The sequence below is a fragment of the Myiozetetes cayanensis genome, unplaced genomic scaffold, assembly GCF_022539395.1.
Source record: "Myiozetetes cayanensis isolate MyiCay16 unplaced genomic scaffold, myiCay2020 scf17, whole genome shotgun sequence".
NCBI lineage: Eukaryota > Metazoa > Chordata > Aves > Passeriformes > Tyrannidae > Myiozetetes > Myiozetetes cayanensis.
The window spans coordinates 2,523,956-2,542,145 of NW_026087378.1; the positions used below are offsets into that span (position 1 = coordinate 2,523,956).

General features: G+C 39.1%; 1 protein-coding gene across 13 annotated transcripts in view; it reads right to left on the reverse strand.

Annotated features, from left to right (window-relative positions):
* The window catches only part of TENM2 (teneurin transmembrane protein 2), a 617,318-nt gene that overhangs the window by 436,732 nt on the left and 162,396 nt on the right, over positions 1–18,190 (reverse strand). For all 13 annotated transcript variants that reach the window (XM_050312365.1, XM_050312379.1, XM_050312377.1 and 10 more), the window contains one exon: positions 7,315–7,590. In XM_050312365.1, the coding sequence (XP_050168322.1) occupies positions 7,315–7,590 (276 nt within the window). The remainder of the gene's footprint in view (positions 1–7,314; positions 7,591–18,190) is intronic.

The following is an 18,190-nucleotide window of genomic DNA, read 5'->3' on the forward strand; positions in this document are numbered from 1 at the left end:
TATCATCTAAGTTGGCTTTTCTAAAACTAACAATTGACAAACTGAATAATGTGCTGTAATAGAGTTCTTGTTAAACATAGTTTCATCATTTCGCTCAACTAGATGGAAAGGCTCATCATTAAAACATTAATTGGAAAATCTTGTGGTTATTTTGAGAGTTTGTTTTTTTTAAAAAGCTCTCCATGTTGTGACCTTCACGCAATGATGTAGATACAGCTGCAGGCAAAAGCTCTTTCCCTATGAATTCAGGAAAAAGGAAGATCCCAGCTAGCCTCAGCAGTTTATGAACCCAGCTGCTTCATTATTCTCCTGATAGCCTTAATTCACCAGCCCATTTTTCTGTTTTCCTCAGTTTCCTGGCTAAATGCTGGACTTAATTTCCTAGGTCTCAATTCCTGGTTGTCTTGGTTCGGGCAATTATGTGGAGGGCATTCACCCAATCAAAATAAAATCACCATGAAGAGAGAGAGTGGAAAACAGGATACAGCTTCAGCCAGGCCCTCGCAGAGGATATGGACTAAAACCTGGCTGATGCTCTGCCAGAGCATGACACTGGTCTGGAATCACTGACACCTCAGGGGCAATGAAAAATTGTACAGACACTGGAACCCTGACTGAAATGAATGGGCAACAACACTACAGACACCCAAGGTGTAAGACCTCTCCTCACCCTCAGTAAGAGGCTGGTTTGGTTTGCAGTGGTTTAGGTTTTGGTTTGTTTAGTTGGAGATTTTTTAACATTTCATCCATTTCTTCTATGTTCAGGTGGGGACAAACACATGTGCCTCTGGGAGGATGAAACCTGGGATCCTGATGTACATCTCCCAGGTAACACTGAGTGGAAGATCTAATGGCTGCCAAATTGCTGAATGCCACCTACTGATGGTCAAGAGGACTTTTTTTTTTACCCTTTTAGGCCACCTAAGCAGACCTGTCACACTTGTCACTTTTCCAACCCTAGTCTCCAGAATACCATCCAACACTGTGTTCCAGACAGCACTGAGCTCTTTCAGCATACCAGTGTGTGCAGCACTACTTCACCACATCATCCTGCCAACCTACACTTCAGCATTGCTGGGTTTTACTAAAATTGTAACAAATTTTTAAGCTGTTAAACACTGTCATTCCATATTCCTGTCTTCCACGAAGCTTTAAAGTTTACCAGGACTACATATCTATTTTTTGTCCTTAACCCCGTCATCTAGCCTCCCTCCACACTGAATGCATAAGCCATTTACCTGGACAAAATTGAGTTGATGTGTAGTTAAGTCTTTAAAAGTCATCCCTGCTAGTCAATTCCCTCATTAGGAAACCACTTCCTATCAGAAGTGCCCTCAGGTTTTGAGAGCACATCAAAATTGGATCCACTTAAGCAACCAAGCTTTGATACTGTGCTTAATGACTTTCTAAATTTGTCATTTACAAAGTACTTTACAAGCCTTCCTAAAGCAGAGCCGAAGCTGCCCATGCAGGATCAAACCTCCCCAGCTCTCCTCCTTCAGGAGTCTCGGCGACGTGTGACGTACGCGGTGCCATTTTCCGAGTATATGACATTTCATTTCAATCTCACCACTTCCTCAGGACCATCTGGCCACTTTCTCAGCTACGAGCAGATCGTACAACTGTGGCAGCTCTTCCCCTCTTCTCTTTCAGATCTGTCCCTCCTGTCATTTCCATGCTACCTGGGTCGCTCTGGGAGAGGAGCAGGCACAGCGTTCCCAGGCAGCAGCACCAGCTGAAATCAGCACTTCACTCTGACATGCACAGTGATTCTACAGCTTCCCTGCTGGTTCCTTCACACAAAACATTGATATTCCATCTCAAAATTATAAAAGCATATTGTATATTCCTCCCTCCAACTTGAGAACTACACAGATCTGCTCCAACTGCATCCCCATTAGTCTGAACATCCCGTATTTCCTATTGGTGAAAGTGAATATTTCTTAGTGGTAAACTTTAGGAAGCAAGCTTAATCTGCCACCTTTTTAACCCAAAGAGAATTCTGGGACCAGGAACATTAAAACCTACTTGCAAAATGGTCTTGCCACTCAGAGACATTCGCATGCATATGACAAACCCAAAATATTCCCAAGAGTAGAATCACAGTTTCACCATAATCTCTCCTGCAAATTATGAAGTGTGAAATAGAAAGCTGGGGAAAAAAAAAAATTGAACTAATAAAATATTGAGAACAAGATGTCAAAATTACAACAGTAAAAATAAGAAAAACTCCTGGGCTGTCATCTGTCTGGTGCCTTTTTGTAAACTCCTCTGATGTAAAAGCATCTTTTCTATTGTAAGTCTGTTATTCAACATCCCCAGAAAGGCCCAGATTACACTGCTCATAAAACGTGATATTAGTTTAAATTATGAAGTGAGGTTTTTTTGTTACAAGATTTATTTGAGAAAGTAGTGTATGAAATGACCATTGAAAACTTCATAGCAAGGAAAAAACAGAGAGAATGTAATTTCCCTAATTTTTCATAAGATTCAATCAGAAGTACAATATACATAGAGTTTTTCCTATTCTCTCTTATACTTTTTCCAACTTATTTTTTTTATTCATGGCCCTCTTTCATTCAATAATAAGTGATATGCACACAAGGTATTGCCTGTTACTCAGACTTTTAATTACTACAATAAAAAACACCACCAAAAGAATGTGGAAAACCAATAGAATTCATTGTCACCAACAGGTCTAGAATAGGAAATACTGATGGATATGGAACCTGAAAATATTGGTGCAGCTTCCTACATGACTTGAACCATCAGACCTGATGCTGGAGTCAGGTTGGCTCCAGTGGAGCATGGAAAAGCTTCTCCAGGAAGAAAAGGAGGTGAAGTGAGGAAAGAAACTCCTGGATTCAGTGCCAGGACTCTCCAGGTTCATTCCAACAATGCACCCCTTTCCCACCCCTCCCGAGGTGCAGCTGGGTATCCACACAGGCATGTTTGCTTCTCACAGGTTTTATCTACAAAGAGCTGCCATAACCCACACTGTTTTGTTGTGGGTTTCTTTAAAACGTGCACAGATTTCCACAGTAACTCCACAACCTTAAACTCTCCCTTGATTTGCTGAACTTTGGGATTGCTTTATTCCTCCTCCTTCATTTTGGTCTTGCTGCTCAGTTCAGAATCACTACTACTAAGATAAAAGTAATCCTTGATCAGCTGTTTTGGTCTGACACTATTTTAATAATATGGTTTCAGTCCTGGAAATTCGTCTCCTCCTCCCCCAAGACACCCTTTTTTTATTTTTTTTCCCTTCTCTAACACATGAATGTAAACCAGAAATATCTCAAGTGTTTGATATTATAATATCAACATAGAAACCTCATGATAAACATTTTCTTTTTTGCCACATTCTACCACTCATATTATCTATCCACTATACACAATAATGTTATTAATACAAAAAATGTCAGGGTGAAAACCTTCTCAAAAAACCCCAAGAAGTCACAACACCATTCCAGATATTTTCTCTTTCACAACAGGAGAATGAACACAGTCTAGATTTACACCTCAAACCCTCCTCTCCTAGTTCATTTTAACACTCTGAAATATTACCAAGACCTGCTCTGAGTTCACATGTTACTTTTCCTTTCTCCTTTCCTCTACGTAGGATTCTCTTTTCTCTTCTCTATTAGTGGTCTATTCAGCTTTTCACTCCCATCTGCCTAATGTCAGTTGAATTTAATCGCCTCCCTAACAGCCTGGAACTGCTCCTTCAGTAACAGCGGAAAAGAGAAGACTGCGGATCTGCTGTAAAATGATTCTGTACAGAAACACTCCTTTAATTACGATCACTCCATTTTCATCAGGGATTTTTAAACTGGAATTTACCTTAATTTATCATGTTTTATATTTTTGAGAAGAACATAATTTTCAAGTCAAAAAAACTTAAAAAAAGAAAAAAAGGAAGATCTCTTCTCTTTTTTTAAAAAAGACAGGGGAAAAAGCACTGACAGCCTGGAAGAGTACTCGCTTCAAGGTCACTCCCTAAACAAAATCAGCACCTAAGCTTTACTCTGGAAATAGAAATACTATAGGCTTAGGAAAGAACATGACAAGTGATGAAAAAGCTACTTTTTGAATGTTTTCCAGAATGTTCTGGAATAAACGGTTACAGGATTTAATAAAAGGAAAAAAAAATAAGCATTCAGGAACTGTGGTCTATCCCCTGTACTCCACAGCTGGGGGGCCCCACAGGTAATTCTCTCTACAAAGCTGGCACGTGATATGAGAGGTGTCCTGTATTTCTAACTAACTTTTTATATTTTTGTGAAAAAAAGAGAGTATTTTACCTAAATAAACTCAATACATCATTCTGAATAACAATTTGGTGACAAATTTGTGTTACGTGTTCACCTTGACTTGTCTAAGGAGCTTGAGAGATGACCAGATCACAACAGCAGGAAAAGCTGCGAGATATGATAAGAATTTAGAGCCTAATCAAACTTCTGAAAATAAAAGTGTTGTTTTTCAAATGTCAATATGGTGTTTTGTCAGGAAGAAATTCAGTGTATCAAGTAAAACATGGAATTTAATGAGTTTCCATTATTTCAATTTATCTATAAGCATTTCAGACCTGCTAATATTTCAAGGTTCACGGCATTCTAGTTTATGATAAAATTAAATCATACTAAATCTACAAGTGCAGAAAATGGTCACAAGCTTTGTGAATGGATTTGAATGGGAACAAAATGATATTGCCAGAGCAATTTTTAGAAATTAGGCCTCCTCTGTGCTACTTGGAGATGTGCTAAAAATGACAAAATAGATTTAATAACACCAAAAAGAATTGTTGGTCATGTTGTTTGGGTTTTTTTTTAAACACAGTGGTAGGAATTGTGATAGCATCTCAATATTAAAAAAATAATCATATTTTGGAGTTGAACTACTGCTTCATAACACAACACTCGAACTGTACCAGGAAAAGAGCTTTAACGGTACTTTAAATAAAGTCAGAGGTCTGTGTATCATGAGTTCCTTCTAATATTGCTGGGGATAAATTGGTCAAGTCTCATTCTAAGCAATGCCTTGTTTTATGCTGGTATCCTGCAAATCTGAAACCATATCAGAGTGCAAATTTCTCTTGAAATATAGATTCCTGTTACTTCCTCTCCAGACTAACACCTAGCAGGTTATTGATCTGCTGCTGAAGGACATGGTGTTTATTATGGAGGAAACCACTGCTGGGCACAAGCGTGAGAAATTAATGATGGTTTTGTAAGTGTCCACACTGTGGTGCTGAACCAGTGGGGCAACTGTCAATCTATATGATAATGCATCCCAAAACTTCATAAAATCAGTGATGTGAAGAAGCATTGATTTTTGAGCTAACCAGGATATGTGAGAGAGTAAGGTTGAAAAGTTTCCTGAAGTTAACACCTCTGTTTATATAACAGCTGCTTCTGACTTGTGTGATGGTTTTTTTCCAAACAACCAAACACACAGAAACCTTTCTCAATAAAACCCTGCCATGTAAAAACGAATTCCACATACTGGCCTGCTGCTTTCTTGCTATTTGATTATGTTCTTCTTGCTCCTATTAACATCACTGTTAGAAAAACCACCTATTCAAAATGGATTCACTGCACTAGACTTCTAGTTACTTCATAATTCACTTATTGTAAGGATGAAACTGAAAAACAAGCAAACAGACTCATTCTTTTATCAACTTCTGCAACAATATGTATAAAAGTAGGTCCTGAAATGACATTTGTTGGGACAAAAGGGGTGTGGCACACTGCTGCCTCTGAAATGGAGACAACCACCTTCAGAGAAGTGAATTTCTGAACTGAAACCCAGTCATTCCATAATGCCAGAATTCTATTAGTCAGGTTTTCTACTTGAAATTACGGCTCAGTAGCCTTACCAAAAGTGTACTAAAAATCAATGGAAGTTGTCATATTTTCTGTGAATGGTACTATTAGAAAGAAAAAGGGAAAAATCAAGTAAGCAGTCATTTATTCTTTTTAAAACATGGGCTTCCTTGTACAAACCATTATTAGTAAATGCACATTCCCTCCTTGGTTTTGATGAAGAAATGTATCCTGCTATGTCTATGGAGAGGAGACAGCACTTGAAGGTTCAATTTAAATCCACAACAACAATAAAAAAGACAGCTGTTACAAACAAAATCAATGGCACTTTTCTGAACTTCTTTCTATCAATATATAAACTGTAATTTGGTTTTTCCTTGTTTGCTTTGACAAGCAGTTGCTTGTTTTTTTTTAGTGCCAGGCACACCAGCTTTGTTGAAAGCGAGACAACTGTCAGTAAGTACAGGGAGGAGCCCAAAATAAACACCTACAAAAATCCTCTCCCGAGAGGCACCCAGAACGTATCAAGCTGAATTTTATCACAAGTAATGTGCTCAGCAGAGAGCTGCCTTCATGAGCTGGAGTCAGCTGCTGGAACAGTTGCTCTGAGGGTGTGACGTTAGGGAGGTTCCTCTTCACCTCCTCAGAGAGACAAGAAGCAAACCCTTTCATTTCTATTTTAACCAAGCTGAGTTTGCACCTTCATCGCTCTGCAGCATGGAAGGCAAATTCATGCAAATCCATTTTTACTATTTCCCCCTCTTTAGTTCTTGAAATGTATGTAAGTGCAGAAAACGCCCCAGCTAAAAACTTTAAGGTGATACACGTGAAGAACCTGAATCAGGTCACTGGGAACCCACCACTGCTGAGTTGTTCTGTGTCACAAGTGAGCGGTGCAGTGCCAAAAGTTCATTTTGGTGACCTTAATAAACCACACCAAACAGAAGTGTTCTGTCCCAGCCTGATCTAGAGGTTTGCTTTCTAAAAGCCCCCCAATACCGATATGCAAACAGCAAAGTAATTCTTTTCCAACTTCAGAATGAAAAAGTACATCAAATTAAATCTGATTGTTACGAATTAGCACCACTGTTCCAGCTACCAGCATACTGTGGATTATTAATATTACTTCAAGCTGTGTAGAAGAATCACATATGAGATGATTTCTCACATTAAGAGAAACTATTTCTCCTAAGAAATTTCTTTCTGCTCCTCATCATTAAGTTTAATTCAATATATTCTGAGCACAAACTTCTGTGAAAGATCACGGTGTGAAAAGCGAATTGTAAGATCAAACATGATATATATCATATGATGCATCTGTAAGATTCCTGATACTGATGGTAAAAAAAAATACCCAACTTGTTAAAAAGCAGCTTTAGTCAAACTGAGAAAGTGAAAATACCCCCTTTAAAAGAAGCCTGGAGTATTCTGAAGTACGATCACGTTCTCACACGTGTACATTAGGAATATATTTTAGAACCAGGCCTACCGTTCTCCTCGTCTGACTTGTTCTCGTTGTCGGAGTCGGTGAGCGTGAGCGCTGAGTTTTCCCGACTTGACAGACCAGAACTGCGCCTGGATTTGATCCCTCTTCCCCACAGCCTGATGGCATGCTCCGGAGACATCCCCCCCTCCGTGTCCGAGTCGGCGTCGGAGCCCGTGCTCAGGGAATAGCCCTGGTGGAGCATTCCTATGTCTGAGCAGTAACCGCTGCGGTGCGGAGAGGGCTCGCAGATCCCCAGCTCTGCAAGGGTGAAGTTTGTTCCTAGAAGGGCAATTAAAAAAAAAAAAAAAGTCATTAATTTAAAACCTAGGGGATTTATGTTAAGCTTTAAAATAACAGACCTTTTTAATTTCACTTAATTATGCTGTAGACCATTCACTTAAGAGCTGGGCTCGATGATCCTTGTGGGTCCCTTCCAACTCAGACTGTGCTGTGAGATCTGTGAAATCTCTGGTCTAGCAAAACTTAACCTCAAACACAGCAAATGCAGCTAAAATGGACAAATATACAAAACAAAGGTAGGAAAGGTCTCCAAATTTTAAGTTACTATTTTGGCCCCAAATAAGTAATCACTGAGGTGAGTGATTAACGTAAACCTCGCAACAAGTGTTAATGAGATGACCTGCTTTGCTATGTATCTAACTTTGTAGGTTAGATTTGTAGGAGCAGAGCATGAGCTTTGAAGCTGTGCATTTGATTACTAGAAAAGAGGATTTTTTTTTCCTCTGTAACGCTCATTTTCTCATACACAAGCCTTCCACAGACACAGTGAAAAAACGCAAACCCACGAAACGGGAAACCACGTCACCAGTTTTGCACTCTTACATTCGGTGCAAGTTAGTAATTTAATACCTGCTGTAGAAATCAAGACAGACCTGATAAGCACTGCAACTCTTTTCTACCTTTTCTCCACCATATTCAAGAAGAAATTGTGCATCAGTACCAAAATCAGGAGGTCACCGGGTTTAAAGGCAAAACTTTCTGAACCAATGTCCAAACACGTGACCTTCAGCAGTTAATAACGACTCAGTGGACAAAGTCTCATACATTTTTAAAGCATGTGCAGTCCCCCTGGGTTCTCAGAAAGCACAGACTTGATGGCTGATTTCTGCTTATGTATTTGTTTCCTACAGTAATGAACAGGGCAGTAAAAAATACAGGGAAATATTCACTGGTCTCTAAGGCTTTCAAAGGTTTGGAAAAGCAAAGTAATTTGAGCTTCATTACATTGGGCTAAAACCAGAACTGAAGTCGCTGGCAGTATAACTGCCAATTATTTAATTAATTTCTTAATTCACAGAGAAACCAGACCCGTGGTCTGTGTTTGTAAAACAGCAGTTTTATTTTGCACAAAATCAGCTTATGTTGTCTCCTCGTCCGCTATGTATTTGTCAGAATAAAGCTCTACTGTGGAAGTTCACAGACTAAATAAAACACACAATTAAGTGTCTCCTACTTATAAAGAAGTTAACAAGATTTTTTTTTTTTAAGTATTACAACTTCTTTCACAGATTAGTCCCTCCAGTCTCACATCCAGCTGCTAAACCATTTTTTGGTTATGAGATGTATGCACACAACTACAGAAAGTAAAACTGGGCCCTACTTGAGATTTGTTCCTAGAGCTCATCAATTAAGGGAAGGTGTGGAAGAGGGAGGAGCTGTGCCCTCTTTCACCCCAAGGTTAAACTGTAAATGGGAAAAACCCCGGGTAAAGAATTATCACCAGGGGGATGCTTCTCAAGATATGAAGCATTTAGTGGCAGTGCATAAAAGGAATATAAAAAGGCTGACATTCAAATAGTCAGTTCACTCCCATCAACACCAAATTGGTCTGAACCCTCCTAGTTAGGAACATATTTTACCTGCCTTCTAATATTTAATGTAGTAATCAGAAATTTAGCGGTTTAGTCAAAAGCAAAGAACTCAACAGTCCTACAAATGAGCTTCTTAAGTGCACTTCAGTCTAGACATTTTTTGCCTTTTTTTTTTTTAATAAGTGAAGAGCTCTAGCATGATAAATGAAACAAAGTTACTTTTAAAGAAAGTGGAAATTTTAATCATGTGCAATTTCAACAGGGGACATTTAACAAAAACAGTTTGATTGATTAAAGTTTTGGTTTAGTCCTATTATCAAACTAACCTTAAAGTTATTAATAAACAGGTCAAAATAAAACCAAAAAAATTATAAAAATATGGAATGATTTGAAGCTTGGTAGGTCCACACTTTCTGACTTACACAGGTAGAGCACACATTGACATTACACCTACGTTAAAATTACTTAAAGTCATCATGAAAATGAAGATTTTCAAGTTTTCTTGTTTGCTGGTGGCATTAAATGTCTACAAATACATACAAATTATAAATATATTAGCTTAATTAAGCTGTTTTACATCCCTGGTAAAACATTTTAATGATATTCTGTGGGTTTTAACAGCCCTTACAATCCCATCTGATTTCCCTCTGATTAGCATCCTGTCTTGACGTCAGAATGTGACTGTAACATCCGAAGCAAGAAGCATCTTCAGAGCAATTCTTGCTTTATTTGTCTGAGGAAAATGGTAAAGGCACCAAAAGTGAAATATACTGGTCACAGAAATCATTCACCCATCTGAGTTTTATTATCTGGGAATTCGGCATCTGCCAGGAACTGACCACGTTTAAAACATTTGAGAAGGGGATCACATCAGCTCAGGAACACAAATGGAATCAGCCCCTGAGCCTCTGGGAAAGGATTTTCTCTGCTGCTTCTCAGAAATCTCCTTACAGCCTTACAACAGAAAATCTCAAGCATCCTGATGGTAGACATGAAATATTCTAGAAATTTCCCTCTCCAGTTAAGTCATGTTCTCTGGTAGATTCTAATGAGCTTTATTTAATAATTTTTGGCATTTTCTTCTGCAAAATATTATTTGAGACTGTTCTACAAGACAGCTTGAAGTAGCAGAATAATTTGTCCTTGGATACCCATGGATAACAATTTTTTTCACATTTTCATATATACACATTTTATATCTACATACATATATATAAAAGCAGCTATCAGACATATATTTTATATCTACATATGCAAAAATATACCTATATATATTATAATTCCTGATATCTTCATAGTCCTTTGTTTACTGTAAAATATGAGGGAAAGGAGATAGAAATACTACAGTTATACAGTCTAGACCTTCTCTTGATCTGGATCATGTTCTCCTACATCCCTTGTTTCCCTAAGATGAAACCTCCCACATCTCCTGAGTAACATATGAACTGCTGTCACCAATCCATTATTCTCTCATTTGCTCAGCCATTATTGCACATTAAGATATTAATGGCATCAGTAGACCACCCCTGTAAATTCACACGGGGGGTAAATATAATCTGAATGCATGGAAATAATTTATCTCATACTTCACAGCAGACAGAACCCTACTATTACTTTGCAGATGAACTACAGTCTCACAAATGCTGAAAAAACACCCAAGTCATATTTCATATCCACTCCCCCTGCCAGAATACTCCAAATGGGATCCCAGTGACAGAAAGAACAACACAAACACAGCCTTCCTTGCCCCACTGCCACTACAAACTGCTCTGAGCTGGAGGGAGGAAACACAGACCCAGCCTGGCCTGGGGTTAAGATTTAGTGTATCCTTCAAGAAGTCTCTTCCTTACAGCTCTAAGCGATTGGGAGCTCAAGCAAAGAACATCAGATCCTTGTTGCTGGAAAAAGAAACTTATTTCTCTTGAAGAACACACCACAAAAAATAAAAAGTCCCAAGGTTTTTCATATGCAGCAGAGCTTGGCAGCCTCCATCCCCTGTCCCTTCATCCCCGCCTGCAGAAATCATGAGACCATTTCCATTGAAGAAAAGCAGTTAAAAGCAGCTGCTCCTTTGAGGTGGGTGTAATCTCCCATACAAAAATAGAGCAGTAGAACACTAGTTTAGAAGTGTAATACAATGTTATGTACTTCATCATCATTGCCCATAATCTACATGCTGTGAATAGTCTCTCAATAGAATAGATGTTTTCCTTTTAATTAGCACATAACTTGTATTACCTCTTTAGCACGGCTCCTCTGACAGAAGTTTACTATTTCAGTTATTTAGTGTATAAACACTTACTAAAAGTGTGTTGACTTCAACGATGCACTATTGTGCTCATTACCTCTGCAAAGCATCCCCATATAAACAAAGGGTACTTTGACCCAGCCCCTGGGCAGGGGTCTCATTTGGGTAATTAAAACTGCATGAACTGCCCCTTCTGAAGGTGAATCTAAACCAGCTGTGATCGCTACAAGATGCCTCAGAGGAAGATCCTGAAAGCAGTAATGCACAGCTCTGATGGATTTGCCTTCAACACTGCATCAAGCTCCCAACTGGACTAAGTCTAAAACCAAAAGGATGACTACCACTTACAGTCTTTACTACCACAAGTAGTGATGATCACAAGAATCCATCTATTTAAGGTATTCCATATTTCTCAAGTTCTTGTCATGTTCAGAGCTATTATGATTTTGGTGGCACAAATACCACAGTTTAGCTCCAATCTGTGGTCCATGAAGAGGTCTCTTTTTAACAAATTGTGATGCACACTTAATTTTTCTTAATTCTTCATGAATTCAGTCATTGCAATGGCAGAACACATGATGACAATCTCATTTTTTATCCACTTAGCGTACACATTTTTAACATTGACCTTTTTTCTCATCCTCCTTACCCAATAAACAACTGCCATCTCTTCAATCATCCCTTGTCTTTCAACCACTTCAGCACTATTCTTTTCCCATAGTTAAAGATCCTGTTATACAAAATGTGGTGTTTTTTTAATTCTACCCCCTCAGATATTCTAAACTGAGACTCCAAACCCATGCTGACAGATACACTACTGTCCCTCCTGTATTTTTGAAGCTTTTCTACTATTGTATTTACAATTTTTAAAAAAATTAATAATGTAAGACTTTTTTTTTTTTTTAATAAATCTCCCCCTCTCTCCTTGACACATCACTATAAAACATACTGCACCTTTATGGTAGTTTGAATATACTTAAATCAGAAGTATCTTATCTGTACAACAAACAGGAATTTTAACCACAGCATCACGAATGAATCCCCTTTGTGGCAAATTCATTAGCGTGAAACATGCCTGGAAAATTCTCTCTCTTACCATCACTGACATTACAATGACTGCAATATCCCATTTCTGAAGAAACCACAAACTCAAAAAGAACAGCACAAAGAAAAGATGAAGTCCTTTTTCACTGTAAATCCTCCAAGAAGAGAAGCCACCCTATGATTGAGGAGGTCAGGTGATGAAGAGGACACATACTGGCCACTCCAGTCAGCAGACTCACCAGCCTCCAGCAGCTTCACAAGTAGCTTTTCCTCCCCCTTGTAATCTCCACAAAAGTTATAACAAACTTTTTTACCTGGACTCTCCTAACATTCCTATTTCCTAACTCTCTATCCATTTTTCCCTAAATAATAAATAGTCACCCTTTGGTATCCGTGGAACAAACTCTGCCCTGATCAAACACCGCAGAACAGATTGCTCAGAATGCAGCAAAGAACAGTAATGACCACTCCATACCTTGTTGTAGGTTTGAAAATTGACAGCTGGGGGTTAAAAGCAGCAGGGCCTCCTACACACTTCTGTTACTGCCTCCTAAGAAGATTCACAGATGGCATATTTTCATTGAAGATCATTAAATTCCAGGTATTGCTACTCAGGAAAGCTAAACATTTTATAACCAAATTAATGTGAACTTTAACCACTTAAGGATGCTAAATCTTTCTTTGAGAGAGCACATTTGTGACAGAGGCATCAGGAAATGCTTTACAGATGTTACTGAGAAGTGTGAGAACTGCACAGAGGTCTTGATGCCCATCTCTGCCTGTCCCCCACCCTGCACACATGGATGTGCAGACTCACCCCACTCCAGGTACGCTTTCTCCAGTACAGAATATACATGTACACAGGGAAATTTTGTTATAAATACACAGTTTATGCAGTCAACAATTTTTAAAATTCAACAGAAACACAGTGGTTTTCTAAAACGTGAAACTCTGACTGCCCCAGTCCCTTCTGCAGTGAACTGAGTAGAAGCAGCAAAGAGGAATCTTTGTGCACATGGCAACACCTGGTTTGAATGTAAAATTCATTTCCTAGCTTCCCTCATCAATGGCAGAATCCTTTAACTGTGTTTTCTATAAGCTGCCTTGCTTCTTTCTAACTTGGAGATGCCCCTTCTGTGCTGGTTTTGGCTGAGATAGAGTTAATTCTCTTCACAGTAGCTGGTTTTGGATTTGTGCTGGAAAACTGCTGGTAACTGAAGAGAGGCTGCAGCTGTTGCTGAGCAGTTCTCACACAGGGGCAAAGTCTTTTCTGCTCCTCACCCCACCAACCACACCCCTGGCATCACCTCATGGTAATGAACTTATTTTTGATGATCTGCTGCTTTAGGGAAAATCATGCATTTATTGTTTTCTCCTCAAATGCTGATGTTGATTAAAAACAAAATCAGATCAGGAGGACAAGAGAACAGAGCTAGGTGTCAAGAATGACTATTATTTATTATCTACCCCACACAGCTCAGGTTAGAATGTAATTCTTCAGGCTAACGCTTCACTTTCTTAGCCTGTCTTTGATTTACTGAAAGTTTTCCAACTTTTCCCACCTCTGAGGAGTGGTAAAAGGAGTACAGATTCATTTACTAGACAGGGATGTGTTATTCATGTAAGCAATTCTGTCAGCAATTGCTCTGCTCTCCTCTGCTGCTTCGCCCTCCTGTGCTCTCCCTGGGTGCACTTCTTCTCCTCCTCCTCCTCGCTGATTCAGTGCCAGCTGAAAGCAAATTCCAGGCTGAGCCTCCCCTGTTGTTCCCTGTGCCAGAGCTCCCCAGTTGAGGGAGCAGAGTGATGGGAAAGCCCTGCTCAGCCCTCACCCCCCAGGCCTGGGCATGCCTGCAAACTGTGGGCACTTCTGCCCACAGGAACTCCAGCGTATTTCGGCAGAGAGCAGGGAAACATTTCCCAGCTTGGGATCTCTGATCCAAAGCATGGAGATGTTCAGTGGAATCAACACAACAGTCACGTGATGTTTTCACCGCAGGCACAATGAGGGATTTTCTCTGGCATCCACCTCAGATCCAGTCAGATACCCCTTGTCCAGTTCCCAAACAAACCAACCCCCAGGGACACGGCAAATTTCAACCTGAATGGTTTGATCTATCCGAGTTTTGAGGTGTTATTTTAAGAAATGTGTGCAAACTCAAGTACACAAAACACAATAACAGTCAAATAAGATTAGACCGCGGTCCTATAGAATTTAAATTCACAGTTTCCAGCACTGAAAAGATGTTATTTGCATTCTAGTCTAACTCACAAAGATGTTGGTTGCCTGTTGTAAAATCCTTTTAGTTATGTCAGAAAAGGACAGTGAGTTCTCCTTGGTCTCCAGAGAAACAAACCCTCAATTGACCATATATATATATATAAATATGGCTATAAGTACTTTTTGGATAAAATTGCTGTACAGCTCCTAATCTTCATTGATAGACTAAACGAAGTTCAATTATTAAGAACAATTTCTATGAAAACCAGGGGATAAATTAACTGCTGATAATTTGCTGAATTAATGAAAAGCTTTTCTTATTTTTATACTCTTAAATCAAGATTTGAAAAGTGGTAAAAAAATAAATCGCTGTTCCTGACTTGATAAATATCCTGTGCTCTCGAGAAGCAGCAGAAGTCACAGGTAATAAGGTTTCATACTTCCATAACTGTTTAATTGGGAACTCTTGAAAAACCTGAATCAGCTGTCATCACAGACAAAACCTTAATTGTTTCTTTATCCCTTGCTTCACAGGCCAGGAACATGGATATTCTATATTTTATGAAGGTCCCCAGGCACATATAACGATTTCTGAGCACCAGCAGCTGTCAGCTGTTTAGTCACAAGGTGCTTCTTCACTGCAAATACCATTCACTTAAAAATAACAGTAATGTGAATTGTAACCTGCACAGTAGAACAAAAGAGGTTTAACCCATTATTTGGCTCAGAAATTGTATTTATATTCTGAGTGACATTGATTGTAACAGGTTTTTAGAACAGATTTTAGAAATGCCAGCATTTAACTCCATGTTTCTAATCCTACTGTGGGACCATCAGTAGATCAACACGAATGAACTGAAGGACTGATAAAGGAATTCACCTAAAATGGAAATAAGAGCTTCTCCAAAAAATTAAAACAATTTAAACAGAGCACCACACGAAGCATGTTAAAAAAATCCACATAAACCTCAGGCCAAACTTTGAGAATAACAAAATTAAAACTATTTGACCACTGTAATTTTTGAATTAATATGTATTTTATAATCAGGCATATCAATGAAAACAGATTAAACTCTTTGAGCCAGTTTACCTACTAAAAAATGGACATAACCAGATTTTCTTCTATTTACCATTTGCTTTCATTTTATGAAGAGATCAGGAAATATCTGTATTTATTTGACTGAACTATAAATTGCTTTCAGCTTTCCATTTTTAATCCTAGTAAAATAATTAGTTCTTTTCAATGTCCAGTCAGTTGTGGTATTTAAGTGGATCAGCTGGCACCTATTCAGGTACTGATGTCTGTGAGCTTTGTACAGATGACATACAAACCCCTCATACACAATTTCTTACACCTGCCAATGACCATAATTTGTACACTGCCCATACAATCCCAAGCACGGAAAGGGATGGCCCAGTTCCACTGCTGGGACTGACTGGTCTGCAGAACGATGGAAGGATGAAATATGACCTCCTGCCATGCACCTCTTCTCTGTTCTTACACTGGCATTCTCCACACACCAAACAGGCTGCTCTGCTGGGCTTCTGATCACTGCACACCCAAGGGCACCATCGCCCTTTGAGCCTGCTGCACTGGGACAGCGGTGCTGGCAGGCACAGCTCTCCTTGGTGAATGCCAAGTGTTCCTCTGTTTTATCTACACTTCCCTCTCTTCCAGTGGTTTAGAATTTCAGTAGCTGTGTTTTAATTTAGATTATTTTTCCCTTCTTCTGCAATGAAGATCTGTGGTATGTGCTAATAAACAGCTTATAGATTCTGCTTATTCTACCTTTCTGCTGTTTGAAACAACATCTTTGTTTTATAAAACTCCATTTTAACAACAGGGCAGCTGTTGCACTTCTGTTGTCTTTTCTCTTCCATTTTCGTCTAAAATTTGAAGGACTGCCAGCCCTGACTTCACTGGTTAACACCAGAAGGGAGATTCAAGTTAAGCTCATACCATCACTTTGGCACGGAGTTGAACAGGTGGCAAGTGTTTGATCCTCTGAAGAGGAATTACCAAGACACCTCAAATAGAACTACGAACTCTTTGTCAAAGTTTTTTTATGTGTGGGAAAACGTTGACCCTGATTTTCAAACACTGATTTTAAAAAGACCCCTACGAGGTCAAATATTCTGCACAAGAACCAGACTGTAATAATAATAATAAGTAAATAAATAACAAAACAAAACTTATGCCCTTCTCTATTGCTTAGTTCTGCACTAAAAATTTCCAGTCTAAACCCAAAATCTTTGTGAGGTGTTATTATTAGGAGATATCACATTAAATATTACAAAGAGAGCCAGACCAAAAGTTGATTTGTTGGCAAAAGAGTTACTGTGCAGGCTGTGTTATCTGACTATTTTTAACACACACGTCATCTCACTTGTTAAGTGCCTTTACTTGCTTCACAAGTGCCTTGCAGATCAGGTGAAATGATAAATTCACATCTCACTGATAAAGGTCAAGTATGCCTAGGTGTCATATGATTATATTATTATTTTTATTTATCATCATCATTATTATTATTTTGTACTTTGCAACCTTCAATTATAGAACCCTTAGGTTTAACAAGCAGGAGATTAGATTGGATTAATCACTAATCCTCACACGAGTTCACACTTCTTAGCCTACCAACATCTGGCAAAGAAGCATTTTAGGCTAGTTCACAGATTCCCTTTTTGGCTCTATGGCAGTCAGAGCAGTTTTGAACCTAAACCCAGGGTTTTTTGAAAGGGAGGATGGAGAAGGTAAGGACAGCACTGAAGACTAGGGATGGGAAACAAAACCACAACAAAAACCTCCTTTCTGCTGCTTCCAGGATACCTTGGCTGAGAGCTTGGCCGTTCTGCTCCCAGCCCCTTTTCCATGAGGTGAACGCTGCCAGCAGAGCTGGGTGGTGCTGTTGAACACCTCTTGCCTGTGGCCTTTCAGCCCCTGTCTTATCTGAAAAAACTGTTTTCTTAATTACGGGTGTGAGAGGGCACAGGAGCTGAGCTGGCTGTGGCTCCAGGTGGCTTAAGCCACCATGACAGGCTCTGGATGCTCTCACATTTATCCATCACTTTCAGACTGATGAACCTCTGATTCAGCTAAGCATATTAAAACTTGCCAGCACCTCTATTTGAATTTCAGATTTGTGGTTCTCAAAGGCATTTGGTTGCTCTATTTTCTTCTTTTTTATCTCTTTAAAGACTTCAGAACAGAGAACAGACATACATGCTGTGAAAGTACCCTTGGATTTAAGTTCTTCTAAAACTTACTTTTGTCATGGAAACTGAACACAGAATATGTTTTATGGATTTTTTTTAAAAATACTTTCATTTTTTAACTGAGAATTTGGTGGACAATGTGCACAGATATATAATTGAGGAGAAAGTCCCTTCCCTCCTCAGTTGGAATGCCAGAAGAAAGAACCCTCAACCCAAAACAGTGTATAGCTCAAGCTTCCAAGGATTTCTGACCCTGAAAGTCAAAGCAGAAATCTCTAGCTGAAATAATCAGAAACATATGGTACTGATAAACTGTGGTCCTCG